The 15,140-nt window shown below is 45.7% G+C and overlaps 1 protein-coding gene across 3 annotated transcripts in view; it reads right to left on the bottom strand.

Moving 5' to 3' along the window:
* The window catches only part of TMOD1 (tropomodulin 1), an 89,453-nt gene that overhangs the window by 45,997 nt on the left and 28,316 nt on the right, over positions 1-15,140 (bottom strand). For all 3 annotated transcript variants that reach the window (XM_055578594.1, XM_055578592.1, XM_055578593.1), the window contains exon 3: positions 758-914. In XM_055578594.1, the coding sequence (XP_055434569.1) occupies positions 758-914 (157 nt within the window). The remainder of the gene's footprint in view (positions 1-757; positions 915-15,140) is intronic.

The raw sequence follows: 15,140 nt of genomic DNA, 5'->3' as shown, positions 1-15,140 counted from the left end.
TCTGTGCTTCTAACCATCACATCTCTTACAGAAGAGGGGAGCCAGCCCTGAAGACAGCATGGAGCCAGACAGAGGACCTGCATTCCAGGCAGAAGGCATCTGGCAAAGGTCCTAAGGTAGAAAAGAGCTGGGAGTGTCTGGGGAACAGAAAGAAGCCTGTGGGGGCAGCAGGGCAGTGAGCAAGGATGAGCACGATCCCAGAGGACAGGAGGAGGGTTTGGAGTGTAAGGGAAGTTCTGGAAGGGTTGGGTTAGTCAGGGTGCCTCTCTGTTCCCCGATTCTAGATGGTGTGCCTTAGGCTGGGGCAGAGAGTCATGGGGGGACAGATGAAGGAAGGGGAGCTGCAGCTGCCAGAGAGAGGGGCTGTGGGGAAAGAGCAGGGACAGGTAGGGTAGGGAGAGGGTATCTCTTGTTTCTGGTTGGAGGGCACAGGCTTTGCCTGGGCCTCATGTCCTGATATCATTTTAATAGTTCCTTCTTTCCCTTTCAACTGTATCACGTTTGGATGAAGAGTAATCAGGACACCCTAGTTAGAGGGGACTTAGGGGGAAGTGTTGCGGGCCTGGTTGAGCCCCAAACTTCACTAAATCTACCTCACGCATCGATGCTTTTGGAGCTGGGCTGTAACTCTGGGCCAGGCAGGGATGAAGGCAAGGCAGCCCAGTCACATCTGGCCAGACACGGGGCCTGGCTGACAGCTGGCACTCGGTGATGCATGGAGGGGTGACGTACTCAAAAGCACAACATCGTCCAGTACCTCGCTTCTCCCCTGTGTAGGGGACCAGATCTTCTCGGTCCTTAAACTCCTTTGCTTGCTTTTCCAAGTGATCCAAGAGCTCCTCCCTTCTAAAGGGGCCTGTGGGCGCCTTGGTGGTCTGATCCTTCTGCCTCAGGCCCGCGGGCAGCAGTGCATTCTACAGTGGTGGTTGCGAGGCAGGTGCACAGAGAGAGAGAGAGAGGGAGAGAAAGAGAGAGAGCAGTCAGCTGCCGAAGACTCGCATTTCTCCAGAAACTCCTCACTGAACCATGGGAGCGCCATCTAAGTTGTTCATTCACAGGTAAGGAAACTAACACCCTGGGAGGGGCAGGGACTCGCCGAAGTCACGGAGAGACACATGAGGTCACGGCAGACAGGGCCCGAGCTCGGCTAGGACTCAGGTCTCTTAACCAAACCCGTTCCCAGTCTGGAACATTTTATAAAGGCATGAGGGTGAGGGTCAGCTGACCAGGGGCCAGGCACAGCAGGGGGCTGCCAGAGCATCTGCTGGGGGGGAAATAGGATGACATTAGGGTTTGGATGCATGAGGGTATTTCCAGCCGCTGTGTAGAAAGTAGTTGGGAAGAGAAGCAGCCTGGAGGGGGCAGACTGAGCTAGGGCCTTGGATGCAGAATCAGGCAGGAAGAGGCAGGCCCCCAAAAACAAGCAGAGAAAGCTGGGCAGGATGGCAGGAAGGGCCAGGCAGGCTGTCAGGCTGCAGGCCCCAGTTGGCCCTACCCGCTGCTTCCTACCCCGCTGACCGTTGTGCTCATGCACGCTGGCTGTTAAATATTTTGAACGTTGCCCTTGGAGATGGGTCTCTCAAGAAAGATATCGTCAACCAATCCCCGTGATTTCTTCTTCAAACATGGGCAGGCTTCTAGGTGTGGGCTCACTACAAAAGCAGGCTCCTAATTAGGGTGGATTTGAATCACACGGGTTTCACTTTAACTCAGTAACGCAGAGATTCAGACACTCATGGTTGGAAAGGATGCTCAGAGATCAGCCAGTGCACGCACACTCCCTTCAGGAGGAAACTGAGGCCAAGGGCAGAGAAAGACTTGTGCAAATCTAGAACTCAAATCAGGCTCCTTCTTCAGACTTGAGGGAAGAGGGAAATCTTCTGGTCAGATCAGTGCTCTCCCCCACCCCCTTTCATTCAGGGCGGTCGGGAGGATCCCAGGAAGGGTGATGTGAGCAGTCTCACCTCACTTCTTGCTGCACTCCCACACTGGACAAATCAGAGAGCCATTCAATCTCCCATCTATGTACCATTCAATAAGAACATGCATCTCTTCAGTCACCCACTCACACTCCAGATCCTTTCCTAAATGCCCCCTCTGAGAGGAGAATGCTGTCAGGTTCATGAAGAGAGCTCTGGGCCTGGCACATGGAGGGATAAAGCTTGGGAGGGAAATACTACTGTTTGGCTGCAGTTTGATATTTTTTTTTTTACAGGATAGTTTACCACTGTGCCGTTTCCATAAGAGCAGTGGGTGCAAGATCAGGACACTGAGTGTGAGCCCAACTCTGGGAGAGTTGAGGTGAGCAGGGCCTGGCACAGACATCAGTATCAGTATATACCAGGGCTCAGAGAGTGGGGCTGGTGTCCACACAAATGGACTTAGGCCACAAGTCAGGAGGGACATCTGGGAATTGGAGAGGACATTATGAAAGAATGGCCAGCAGGTAGACAACTGAGCCTTGATTGGTTTGTGGGTGACCACCAAGAACGTAAGTGGTGCCACAGATACCCCAGTTTTCCCTAAGCAGCAGTCCTTAGACACTTTCCGTGTGATGATGGTCCATGGATGAGCCATGTCCCAGGTGAGACGAGACTTCCTGTGGCTACCTGTGTGTGTCCACTCAGAGTAACGACATCTACTATAGCTCAGCTGAGTGAGGGGACAGCCTACCTGTCCTGCAAACGTCCATCTGTGATTACCCGTGATGAGCAATCAAATTCTTTGTGACATGCTGGCACCTCACAGTTGACCCCACCCCAGGCTTAAGCCCTCACTTGGAGTAACCATATCTCCAGCACTGTGATCTTGGGCAAGTCAACTAACCTCATTGTTCCTCCATTTCCACAGTTGTAAAACATGAATAATAATAGTCACTCTCTCAAAACTGTTGAGAACACTCAATCAGATAAAGCAGAAGAGTGCTTAGCACACAGTGCCTGACACAGTGAGCGCACATATTATTGCTCATTATTGTTGCTGCTCTACGATCAGATAAAATACATTTTGCCAGGAGGTAGGCTACCCACATATGTAGGTTGGACAGGGGATGTGTTATCCAAATATGTCTTAGAATTCAAAAAATGAATATATACAAATATAAAATGAATTAAGCGTGTAAAGCAAGAGGTTCCCAATGATCCCTACAAGGGAAGACCTGACAGATTCTTGTTACCATAAAGGATTTTGATGGTGGTGAGGTGCTGGGGTGCATTCTAGCCTCTGAAAGGATCAGTATTGTGCTAAAAACCCACGAGGTTGTAAATGAGGGGAAAGGGGTTTGCAAACTTATATCTCTTTTTGAATATATCTGATAGAGGCCAGTGATTTGAAGTAGCGTTTTTTCAAAATTTTGGTTTTTGGTATCTACATGAGATAATGGACGTTCACTAAACTTGTGGTCATCATTTCATGATGTATGTAAGTCAGGTCATTATGCTGTACACCTTAAATTTCTATACTGCTGTATGTCAATTATATCTCAATAAAACTGGGATGCGAAAAGTAGGGTTTTCAACCTCGGCACAAGAGAGATTTGGGGCTGGATGGTTCCTTGTCATGGGAGCTGTTATATGCATTCTTGGCTGCTTAGCAGCATCTCTGTCCTCTGCCTAACAGACGGCACTAGCAGTTCTCCGGGTTGTGACAACCAAAATATCTCCAAACCTCCCCAGATGTCTCCTGGGGGGCAAAATCACCCCTGAGCAAGAACCACTGTGTTAAAACTGAAACCCATATCATTATAATACGGGAGTAAAGATGTTCTTCATGTGTTTAAAAAATATTACGTATGTGGCATGTTAAAATGTAGTTTTATTTATCTTCATTGAAAGCAGTTGATTTTTAAAAAACAAAAACATGACAGGCTTTTTCTAATGATTCTCTGCTTACTGAATCTTTAAAGTAAATACTGAGAGTATTAGCCTTGTTAGGAGTTTATTTTCATTCCATTAAATGGTACGTTTAGTGAAATATAACATGATTTTCAACTAAAACCATAGCCAGTTGCATATTTTTAAACTCTTGATTATTTATCATTTTAACTTGTTTTCAAAAACAGCATAGGATAGAAAAAACAGCGTATGAACTCACCTGATATACAAAAATTAACTCAAAATAAATCAAAGACCTAAATGTAAGAGCTAAAACTATAAAACTTTTGAAAGAAAACAGGCATAAATCTCTGTGACCTGGATTAAGCAATGGTTTCTTAGATATGATTCTGAAACAATAAGCAACAAAAGAAAAAATAAATTTGACTTCACCAAAATTGAACATGTTTGTGCTTCAAAGGAAACTAAGAAGTAAAAAGACAATCCACAGTTTGGTAGAAAGTTATTACAAATCATATATCTGAGAATGATCTAGTATGCAGAATACATAAAGATCTCTTAACTTAAAATATAAGACAAATAACAGAATTTAAAAGTGGGCCATAGATCTGAATAGACATTTCTTCAAAGAAGATATAAAAAATTAACACATGAAAAGCTTCTCAACATCATTAACTAACAAGAAAACACAAATCAAACCCAGAATGAGCTATTACACTTCACACCCTTTTACCTATAAAAAAGATGGATTAAAAACAAGTGTTGGTGAGACTGTGAAGACATTGAAATGTCCATACACTGTGGTTCAGTTCAGTTCAGTCGCTCAGTCGTCTCCGACTCTTTGCGATCCCATGAATCGCAGCACGCCCGGCCTCCCTGTCCATCACCAACTCCCGGAGTTCACTCAAATTCACGTCCATCGAGTCGGTGATGCCATCCAGCCATCTCATCCTCTGTCGTCCCCTTCTCCTCCTGCCCCCAATCCCTCCCAGCATCAGGGTCTTTTCCAATGAGTCAACTCTTCGCATGAGGTGGCCAAAGTACTGGAGTTTCAGCTTTAGCACCATTCCTTCCAATGAAGGGAAATGTAACAAGTGCATCCCCTTTGGAAAACAGTCTGGCAGTTTCTCAACAGATTAAAAACAGAGTTATCGTATGAGATAGCAGTTCCACTTCTAGGTAAACCCAAGAGAAATAAAAGAATATGTTCATACAAAAACTTATACATGAATGTTCATAGTAACCTTAGTTATAGTAGCCCCAAAGTAGAACAACTCAAATCTCTATCAATGATGAGTGGATAAAGAAAATGTGGTGTATCCCTACAACAGAATACTGTTTTGCAATAAAGAGAAATGAAGTGCTGGTGCATGCTACATCATAGGTGAAACCTTGAAAACATCATACTTAGTGAAAGAAGCCAGTAATAACAAAGGACTACATAGTGTCTGATTCCACTTATATGCAGTGTCCAGAACATCAAATCTATAGAGACAGAAAGTAGATTAATGGTTGCCTAGAGATGAGAAAGTGAAGTGAATGTTGTTCAGTCATGTCCAACTCTTTGCAACCCTATGAACTATACAGTCCATAGTATTCTCCAGGCTAGAATACTAGAGTGGGTAGCCTTTCCCTTCTCCAGGGATGGAACCCAGGTCTCCCACATTGTAGGCGGATTCTTTACCAGCTGAGCCACAAGAGAAGCTCAAGAATACTGGAGTGGGTAGCATATCCCTTCTCTAGCAGATCTCCCCGATCCAGGAACCGAACCTGCATTGCAAGGGTCTCCTGCATTGCAAGCGGATTCTTTACCACCTGAGCTATGAAGGAAGCCCCAGAGCTGAGGAGGATGGTGAGAAATGCAAAATGACAGCTATCAGGAACAGGATTCTTTTCGAAATGAAAATGTTCTAAAATTGACTATGGTGATTGTTGTATATCTCTGTGAATATACTAAGAAACACTGAATTGTATACTTTAAATGAGTGATTTTTATGGCATGAGAATTATTATCTCAAAAAAAGGTGTTTTTTTTTTTTTAATTTTATTGAGGGAAAAATTACAAAAATGGCCAATGAAATACATTAAGTGCCCATAGAATGCTAAGAACACAGGCTCTTTGTGTGTCAGTGGCCAAAAATGATGCTGAGACTGGGCATGCTAGAGCTGGCCAGATTTAATGTGGCGTTTTGTTTTAAAGAGTGAGGAGCCATATTATGTAAACTGGTCATGGAGGCATTACATGGGTTAGAAAATATTGCCTTAGATCTCTTATAACTATTAGAACCTAAAACTGACTCTCAGACCCAGCTATCCAATCGGTAAAGAAAGAGTTTCCACAACATTTTGTCAACACCTTTGACCAGGAGAATATTTGCTGAACATGTTCGTGTGGAAATGTATCTTTTCTTAAATTCCTTACTCATTTTACAAACACTTACAGGGTGAGTATTACAAAGCCAGGTAGTATGCTAAAACACAGGGCCAGGACCTGACCAAGGACTCCGTAATCTGGAGTAACTGAGGAGACAGAAGGTAAACGGGGAAAGCAGGGTAAAAGGAGAGCAAAGTCTCAGTTACAGCATGTATGCAAAACAATAAATTATTTTAGCTTTTAAGGTTAATCAAGATGCTAAAGTGGGGTCCACTTTACTGAATAGCAAAGAATAGTTGATAACTAGCCTCTACATTGCTGTAAAAGTCATATGCAGCTATGGTGCCTGCGGGTAAGTGGAAGCATCTCACCTTTAATGCCCTTAAGTCTCGTTTCCCTATCTTACCGTCTGCACAGCATAAATTTGCTGTGCATATGCTTTCTTTACAGTTAGTTCAAAGGGAGGCAGCAGTCTGCTTCTCCAGGACAGATGTCACTTCTGCATGAGGGACTCCGTATCTGCATGCACACATCACACGTACACACATCTTCACTCCAAAGACCAGTGGGTTAGGGTGAGATTTGCTTTGGGAGATAGCTTTGGGGTATACAACTCTGAGCATGCCTTCAAGGTCCTTACTTACAATTAGAAGTTTACTCATGTGAGGAGGACAGTGGCTAATGTATGGGTGATCTCTTTGTTATCTCCAAACAGGAAAGTTGGTGGCGTTGTTTTTGTTTTTTTAATTTGGCCAAGCCATGTGGCATGTGGGATCTTAGCTCCCGGACCAAGGGTCAAACCTGCATCCCTTGAATTGAAAGCAGAGTGTCTTAACCACTGGACTGCCAGGGCAGTCCCTAGTGTTGGTTTTAAGGAGGAAGAATTTCTAGGTACTCTTTGATCTTAGCCAAAATGGAAAATTATAGCTGTTATACACTTGGGAGCGAGGAGGTCTGTGGCACACTGGAGATTTCAATGCCTCCACGCTACCCAGCTCTAGCTAAGAACTGCCGTGGGTGCTGTTATTAGATCTGCTGATCTTTATGTGAGAGCTCTTGATTTTTAAATATTGACACATGATCCAAATATTTTAAAAACAATGTTCAGACCAAATAAAACACAGCTGCAGGCTAGTCTCAGCCCAGAGGCTGCCATTTTGCCACCTCTGATCTGAGTTCCTATCAGACTAAAATTCCAGATAGAGAAAGTCAAGACACTCATGCATTTATCCCTCAAATGTTTACTGAATATCTTGCTCATTTCAGGCTCTGGGCTAGAGGAAGAAAGAGGTAGATACATATATATATATATTTTTAATCCAGAGGTTTAAAAAATTGTTTTTAATAATCATAAGAGGTAAAACTAAGCAATCTCTTCCTGTAGTTTCCTAGTTGTAATTTTTTAAATGGCGATTTTCTTTTAAATGTTGTAAAATGTAAAAGTTGGATGTAGTTAGTTTTCTCACCCACGCTCTGGAATCCAGCTGCCCCAAGGATGATGGAAACTTTGACAAATCCTCAACTGTGCTGTTAGGAGCTCTAACACCCTGTGAACAGGTGCAGTAAAGGCCAAATATTAAGTATCTGCACAATTATCACCGCTATAGATAGTTGGGGCTACATGAGGAGCTATCTCGGCTAGAACCACTGCAGATTGGTTAGCAGAGTACATGTGGACAATGCACACACACACAGGCAACACATATGCGCGTGCATGCACACATACACACACAGTGTATTAAAAGGATCTCAGTGCACACATACACGCACAGTGTATTAAAAGGATCTCAGGTTGGCAGCTCAGAGCTGCAACGCCTGGAAGAGAGCCCCTGAGCCAACTCTCTCATCTTCAGTTGGGGAAACTGAGGCATGGGAAACTGAAGTCACTTGCCCAAAGTCACACACCTCATTAGTCACACAGCCAGGAAGGCTGAGCTGATATATAGGTGACAGTGTACATAACTAGCATCTCAAGAATCCATATGGCTGTCTTCAGACTGGTGGTTCAGCATATATACAATGTCTTTTAACCTGATTCTTCACAGCATGTCTCATGACACAAGGCAGGGCCAAACCTGTCCCTCCTGGGGTTCTCCTTATCCTCCTTTTCTGCCTCACGTTCAAGGAAGATGTTCCATTTCCCTGCTGTTGGGGGACACTGGGTATCCTGAGACAATGAATGAGTGATCACATCCCACAGGGGCTCTCAGATGGGGAGACACACACAAGTGTGAGCAGCTTCCTTCACCTGGGGCTTCTGCAGGAGGTGGTTCCTGAGCTGAATAAGTCCCAGGCCACAGACAGGAAACAGCCAGGTGAAGAGGAGAGAGAAGAGGGTTACAGGGGGACAGAAAGTACAGCACAGAGGCTTGGCAGAATGAGTGTGCCTGACTTGTCAGGGGAAGGAGCCTGAGGCTACAGGGTTTAGAATCATCTCTGTCCCACAGGCACCAGCCTAGTTCAAGCCATGGTGTTTATTGCTGAGAGCATCAGGGGAGCCTCAGGCTGGCTTGTGTACCTGACCAGGCTGGCTTGTGTACTGCACCCACTTGTGTACCTGACCAGGTCACTCCCCAACACAGTCACAGATACTCAGCACCTCCACTAACTCACAGAATCATTATCAAATTCATCAGCCTGGCATGGAGAGCTTTTTCCTGATTTGACCTCAACGAACTCCAGCCTCCCCATCTTCTCGGTTTAAGTATTCCATGTTCCAGCCACTCTAGGCTGCTCCACATTCCGCAGCCTCGCCCCACACCATCACCCTTCCAGGGCATCACTCAAGCTATGCTCTCTGCCTGGAATTCCACCCCTCCTCCCCCACTGCATTCATCCTTCAAAGCCCTTCTCTCGGGCACCCTGTCCAGCCTTTGCAGTGCTCCCCACACCGATCTGGTAATTTTCTTTCCAAACACCCGGAGGCATCTTGCCAGTTCTTATATAATGCTCCTTCTAATTTGTCTTGGAGCACATTTATGCCATATCCCTCTCCCCAAAGAGACTGAGTGTCCCTCAAAGGCCAGCTGAGATGTATCCTAGTCTTCTCTGAATCCCCAGTCCCAAGTAATAGGTGCTAACATGTTTTGAATTGTCCAGAATCACACAGCACTGACGCTCCAGCAGGGAAAAGATGGTAGTTCTTAGACGCCCTTCAGGTCAGCATCACACCTGCTACCCTGAGATGTTTGCTGGTCTACCCAGCTGCTGCCCCATGCAGGTCTGGGGAAGGGGAAACATTATGAAAGGTGCTAGAGTGGGGGTGCAGAATTTACTGATGGAGATTTTAGGAAATGCCAAACTAGAGAGTAAGACCTTTGTAATGTTTCCTTCAGGGATCTGGATTTGGTTAAATTCCTATAAACTCCTCTCACTTCCCCTCAGAACTTTCGGCAGAGCAGAACATCAGGCCATAAAACTGGCAAACTCACAGCGACAGACTTCAGATAGTCCCCAATATCATGTCTCCCCCTCTCCAGTAATACAAGCACTCTACACTTAGCTGCGCAATGGCCACTATGGTAAAAGACTACATTTCCCAGGCTCCCCTGTGGCTAGGTTGGGTCACAGTATGAGAAATGTCCAGTGGCAATTTCCAGTAACTTTCCTTAAAAGATACTTGAAAAATCGCTTTTTTTCCTTTTCTCCCCACCTCCCACCCTTTCCCCTCTATTCTAATGTCTGGACTGCAGTGATTATGGCCACCACTTTGGACCATGAGAATGGGGGCTACACCTTAGTGATGGAAGGAAGATGAGCTGAATGCTTCCTGGGACTCTGGGAAGTTTGGGGAGCTAAGCTCCGTACCTGCCCTAGACTTCCCACCTCTGGACTTACTTGAGAGATGAACAGAACACTGCTTGGTGGTGGTTTAGTCTCTTAAGTCGTGTCCAACTCTTGCAAGCCCATGGGTTGTAGCCTACCAGGCTCCTCTGTCCATAGGATTTTCCAGGCAAGAATACTGGAGTGGGTTGCCATTTCCTTCTCCAGGGGATATTCCAGACCCAGGGATCAAATCCAGGTCTCCTGCAATGCAAGCAAATTCTTTACTGACTGAGCTACCACTGCTTCAGTTATGTTATTTTGAATCTCTATTACTTATAGACAAACTGCATTCTAACTGACAACCTGGGTTCTCATCCCAGGGCTTTGAGGCCACACACAGGGCACTGGTGCTCTTGGACCTTGAATGCCCTTTCTGTAAAATGGTCAAATCATCTTTTGAAACTTCAGAATAAAGGTTTGAACTCTATATTAGAAGCAGATTATAGCAGTCAGTTTTGTCCCTACAGGGCATAACTGTTCACTTCCATTCAACTGAAAAGACAGCGCATTATGGGGAAGCCCTGTGAGCGCAGCAGCATCTGACTGTGCAGACTGGGCGCTGCACAGCTCCAAGGGCGCTGTGTGTTCTCTGGCTTATACGAGCAGTGGTTCCTGGAGCTACGCAGTGCACAATATGCACAGCTGTACCTGGCTGCCCTGTATCTGTGGTGGTACAATGTGGCTCTAAATTGCAACAACCCTCGATTCCAGTGGGCAAGTCATATATACATGTTCAATAAACATGTATTAAGCACCTATTATGTTCCAGACACTGGGCTAGGTACTTTTCCATCTGTCTGTTTATCTGTCTAAAAATCTGTCATGTGAACAGTCAAAATTGGAAACTGGGAGGTCTAAAGTCCAATCGAATGCCAAAACTTGGTTGCTTTTGTCTGTATATTTGAATGAGCTGGCCAACACTTTCAGATAGGAAACTTGCACATAAAAATTCAGATTTCCAGCCTTTCTTGCAAACTTAGATGATGGGACAGTGCTGGAGAGCACCTGGTGGAGTGGAATAGCAGGTGCCCTCTGGTCAAACACAAACTCTCCCGTCCGCCTCAGTCCCCACCACTCCCTACTGTCTCTGACACCGGTGTCAATGAACAGTTAACAATCATTGGCTCTGTTGTTGCTCTTATTCCCTGAGGGTGAAGTGGTAAATGAAAACTTCCTTACGTCCATATCTCTTTTCAAGAGCAGAAAAGTAAGAAATGACCCAAGATGGCCATGTGCCTCAAGAAAACTGGCCCAGCTTCCTTCCTTCATTATATTACCTACCTGATGTTGTGGGGGCTTGTCTGCTGCCTTTTGAGTAGAAAGTGAGGGAGTGAGAGAGATGGGGAAGGAACTGGGGGAGGTGGGAAGGCAGGGTTAAAACTTTACCATCACTTTTCTTTAAGGGTGATCTGAATCAAATAAAGCAACATTTTTACATTTGTTAAATTTGGATAATGGGAACATGGGCGTATTCTGTACCCTACTATATGTTTAACATATTTCCTATTAAAAACATAAACATCAAAAGGGAAATGGCTCAGTGGGGCCCTCTTTGGTGGGGCAGGTGCTTCACTGGGAGCTTAGAGGGGAAGGGTCAGGAAGGGTTCCCAAGGGAGGGGTGGAGAGGTTGGGCCTCTTGAGAAATGGGAGGATTCTATCTTGAGAATAAAGGGCTCCAGATCCAAGAGGTCACCCAGAAGCAGAAGCAGGGAGGAGGGGGTTCTGGGGAGGCTGGAGGCCTGCCTGGGGGAAGGTAGCGGGGTGCAGAGCGGGGTGGGGAGGTGGTCAGGGTGCCAGAAGACGGAGGGTGGGCTGGGGACACGCCGACACCTGGCCTCACTCGCCCTCACCCCACCAGGCCCACCCTTGGCTCCGTGCATGGCTGGCCGTGTTTCTAAGGATGTGTGCCTATTTTTAGAGCAGAGATTTATTTCTTTCCATTTCAACTGTGTACTTCTGTCCTGGGCTTGTGAATCTGCCGGCTTGTGTTACAAGGGAGAACCACAGCCCTGTGGACCAGACATGGCTGCTTCCTGCATGGCCAAGAGTGTCTTCTGGTTTATAGGATAGGATGTGGGCCACGAATAGGGAGGGTTTATGATTTTGTGGACTGTGGTTGGAAGTCATGTAGTGTGATCAGAAGTCCCGGGATTCTGGTGTGTCCTGGTGCAGTGGCTGATTTGCAGCGTGACCCTGAACAAGTCCCTTCCCTTCCCTGGATTTCAGGCTGCTGTTGTTATATTGATTTCTCATCACCAAAGTGGCGATAATACTCCTAACCTCAGGAGTAATGATTCGATGAGATACAGAAAGCACCAGGTGAATGACATGTGTGCAGGAGAAACTCTGTAAACCAGGGTTTCTTTTACCTGCGCTGTGCTCATACAGGCAGGGATTAGGGTGGGGCTTAGGTAATCTCTAAGGGTCCCTCTAAATCGGAGATCCTACAGTTCCAGAGGTTTTCTCCTTCATCATTTCTCCCTGCAATTCATGGTCCCAGAATTCTTAACACATTATGAGCTGGGGGAGGCAGGTCTGTCACCTACCGGCTGTGTGATTTCAGGCATCCATTTCCTTTTCTTAGAGTGGTTTTAACCCCAACCTGCAAGGATCAATCTCACAGAATCCTCATGGAGATTTTATGAGACAAGGCCCATAAAACACAGGACAGCACCTGGCATGTAAGATGACCTCAACAGAGAATAGTTGTAGTTTTAAAATTATTGTTGCTGGCAGGGGCCTGTTGTTTTCTACTGTTGTTTTTATAATGTGTCACAGATTCCCAACTGCAGACTTCAGAATCAACTTGAAGGATCCAATTTCTTTATAAGTCTGGGATTATCTCTGCCTTCTTTCATGCAAATATTTTGATCCTTTTACTGAGACACTAAAAAAATATTACTCCTTTCCCTCAAAGCCTCATTAACAAGTAACATGTATAGTTAAATTCTTTAGGCTGGTAGTTTTTTTTCTTTTTCTAAGATTTGTATTTATGTGAAAATAAGTAACAACTTCAAAAGAAACTGAATTAGAAAAAAAAAATTTGCTGGTAATTCCCAACTTTGTTCTCCAAGTTCCCTTCTAGGCTCATCCCACATGCCCTCACTGGAGGTGGTAGTTAACAGCACAGGCTACTAGGTCTGACTGTCTGGGCTGGAGTCCCAACTCCTGGGCAAGCTACTTAATCTCTCTAAGCCTCAGTTTCCCCATCTTTAAAATGGGTGTGTGTGTGTGTGTGTGTGTGTGTGTGTGTTAGTCATTCAGTTGTGTCCAATTCTTTGCGACCCCCTGGACTGTAGCTCGTCAGGCTCCTCTGTCCATGGAATTTCCCAGCAAGAATACTGGAGTGAGTTTCCATTTCCTCCTCCAGGGGATCTTCCTGACCCCGGGATTGAACCTGGGTCTCCTACATTGCAGGCAGTTTCTTTACTGTGTGAGCCACCAGGAAAATGGGGCTGATAACCAAAACTTTCGGAGAACTAAAGAAGATAATCCATGCAGGGCTCTGTTGCAGTAAATGCCGACTATCTATCGATGCTCTAAGAACTCATACACTGTACCCTGCTCGAGTCATGGTGTGACCTGTCATCCTCAAACATCGCTATACATTGTCCATTTTCCCCGCCGTCTGGTTAGGCCAAGCAGCTGGCTCAGCTTCAGAGCGGCATCCACTTAACTCCACAGAGACAAGAAAGGGCAGGTCCTCTTGGGGAATCAGTCAACAGCGGATACTTTTAGCACATGGAGCATTCCTCTCCCGTGGGAGTCCAAGTGCAACAATCTCATGATAAGCTCGAGTTTTTCCAGGCCGCAGACTAAGAAAGTTTTGAGGACTTCTTTTTTTTTTTTTTTTTTTACTGTGCACATGTTTGGAATCTTCTGCTGCAAACAAAGCAGCTTTCCAATTCTGTGTACTCTACTGTGTCACGTGACACTGAGGCTTAACAATTGCATCACTGCAAACATAACCCCCTGCAAAACTACCTGTTAACTGAATTCAGGTCATAAGACTGTGAAGAACTGCGCATAAAATCGAGACGCTTAGAGCTGGAGGGGGTGTCAGAGGGCATCTAGGCCAACTGTGTCCATTTTGTAGACTGGGAAACTGAGATCCAGAGAGGGAAAAGCACTTGCCTAAGTTGGGAGCAGAGCCAGGATTGAGTAAGGATCTCTGCATCTCAGGTTGTTTCTAGGAGGAAAAGGGGACAATCTTTCATACAGTACCCTCCCCAACTATAAAGCCAGAGCACAGGCATGGCTCACACTATCTTCCTGAGGACTCCAGTGAAGTTTTTTAGTGTCAGGGCTAAGAGTGAACTCAGAGCTGCATCAAGGTTCTGCCACCACCTCACTTCAGTTTCTTGGACAAGTTTCTTACCTCTCAATTTTCTCATCTGCAAAATGGGATGACAACAATGTCTGTACCGCAGGATTAGGATGACAGTTGAATGGATTAATATTTTCAAAATGCAGGAACAGTGTCTGCACATAAAAAGTGCCATCTAAGCATTTGTTAAACTGGAATTAAAACAGGAGGGGTAGAGCATATAAGAGAGAGGACAGTGGGCCCAGGACCTGGGCTGGTTCTCCTCAGACGTGTGACCAATGCAAGTTTCCTCCTCTCTCTGGGCTCGGGTTCTTCTCTGTGAGTTGGAGGGCTGGACACCCGCTGGTCTCTGTGTCCCCTCCAGGCCAATGGCCCGGAGGCCTCTTGTGGTCTGCATACCTTTGGCCTCTCCCTGTGCTGTGATTTCAGAACATGGGTGGAGGTCAGGTGAAACTCAAGCTGGAATGTTTGTGCTTTCAGCAAGAATGGAGCCCCACTAGATCTTTTCAAAGCTCCCATCCTGACTTGCAAATCAGGTAATAGAGGCACCTCAGTGAAGGGCCAATTGTGAGGTGGAGACAAAAACCCCACTGGTCTCGGTTATCTCCTATCCTTGCTCTGATTTCTCTTCTCTTTTTCTTGAACTTAGAGAGAAAGCGGTCTTTGAAAATGTCCACTTGAAACCACAATGGTATGAGGATCACAGGTCTCGGATTGCCAACCCTACTCCAAAATTCAAGTGTACTTGTACCTTCCTCCTGCCAGAGGGGGAGGTGGCACA

The sequence above is a fragment of the Bubalus kerabau genome, chromosome 4 (genome assembly GCF_029407905.1).
Source record: "Bubalus kerabau isolate K-KA32 ecotype Philippines breed swamp buffalo chromosome 4, PCC_UOA_SB_1v2, whole genome shotgun sequence".
Taxonomy (NCBI): domain Eukaryota; kingdom Metazoa; phylum Chordata; class Mammalia; order Artiodactyla; family Bovidae; genus Bubalus; species Bubalus kerabau.
Note: the sequence above shows the minus strand (reverse complement) of the source record. Positions and strands in the feature narration are given on the sequence as shown.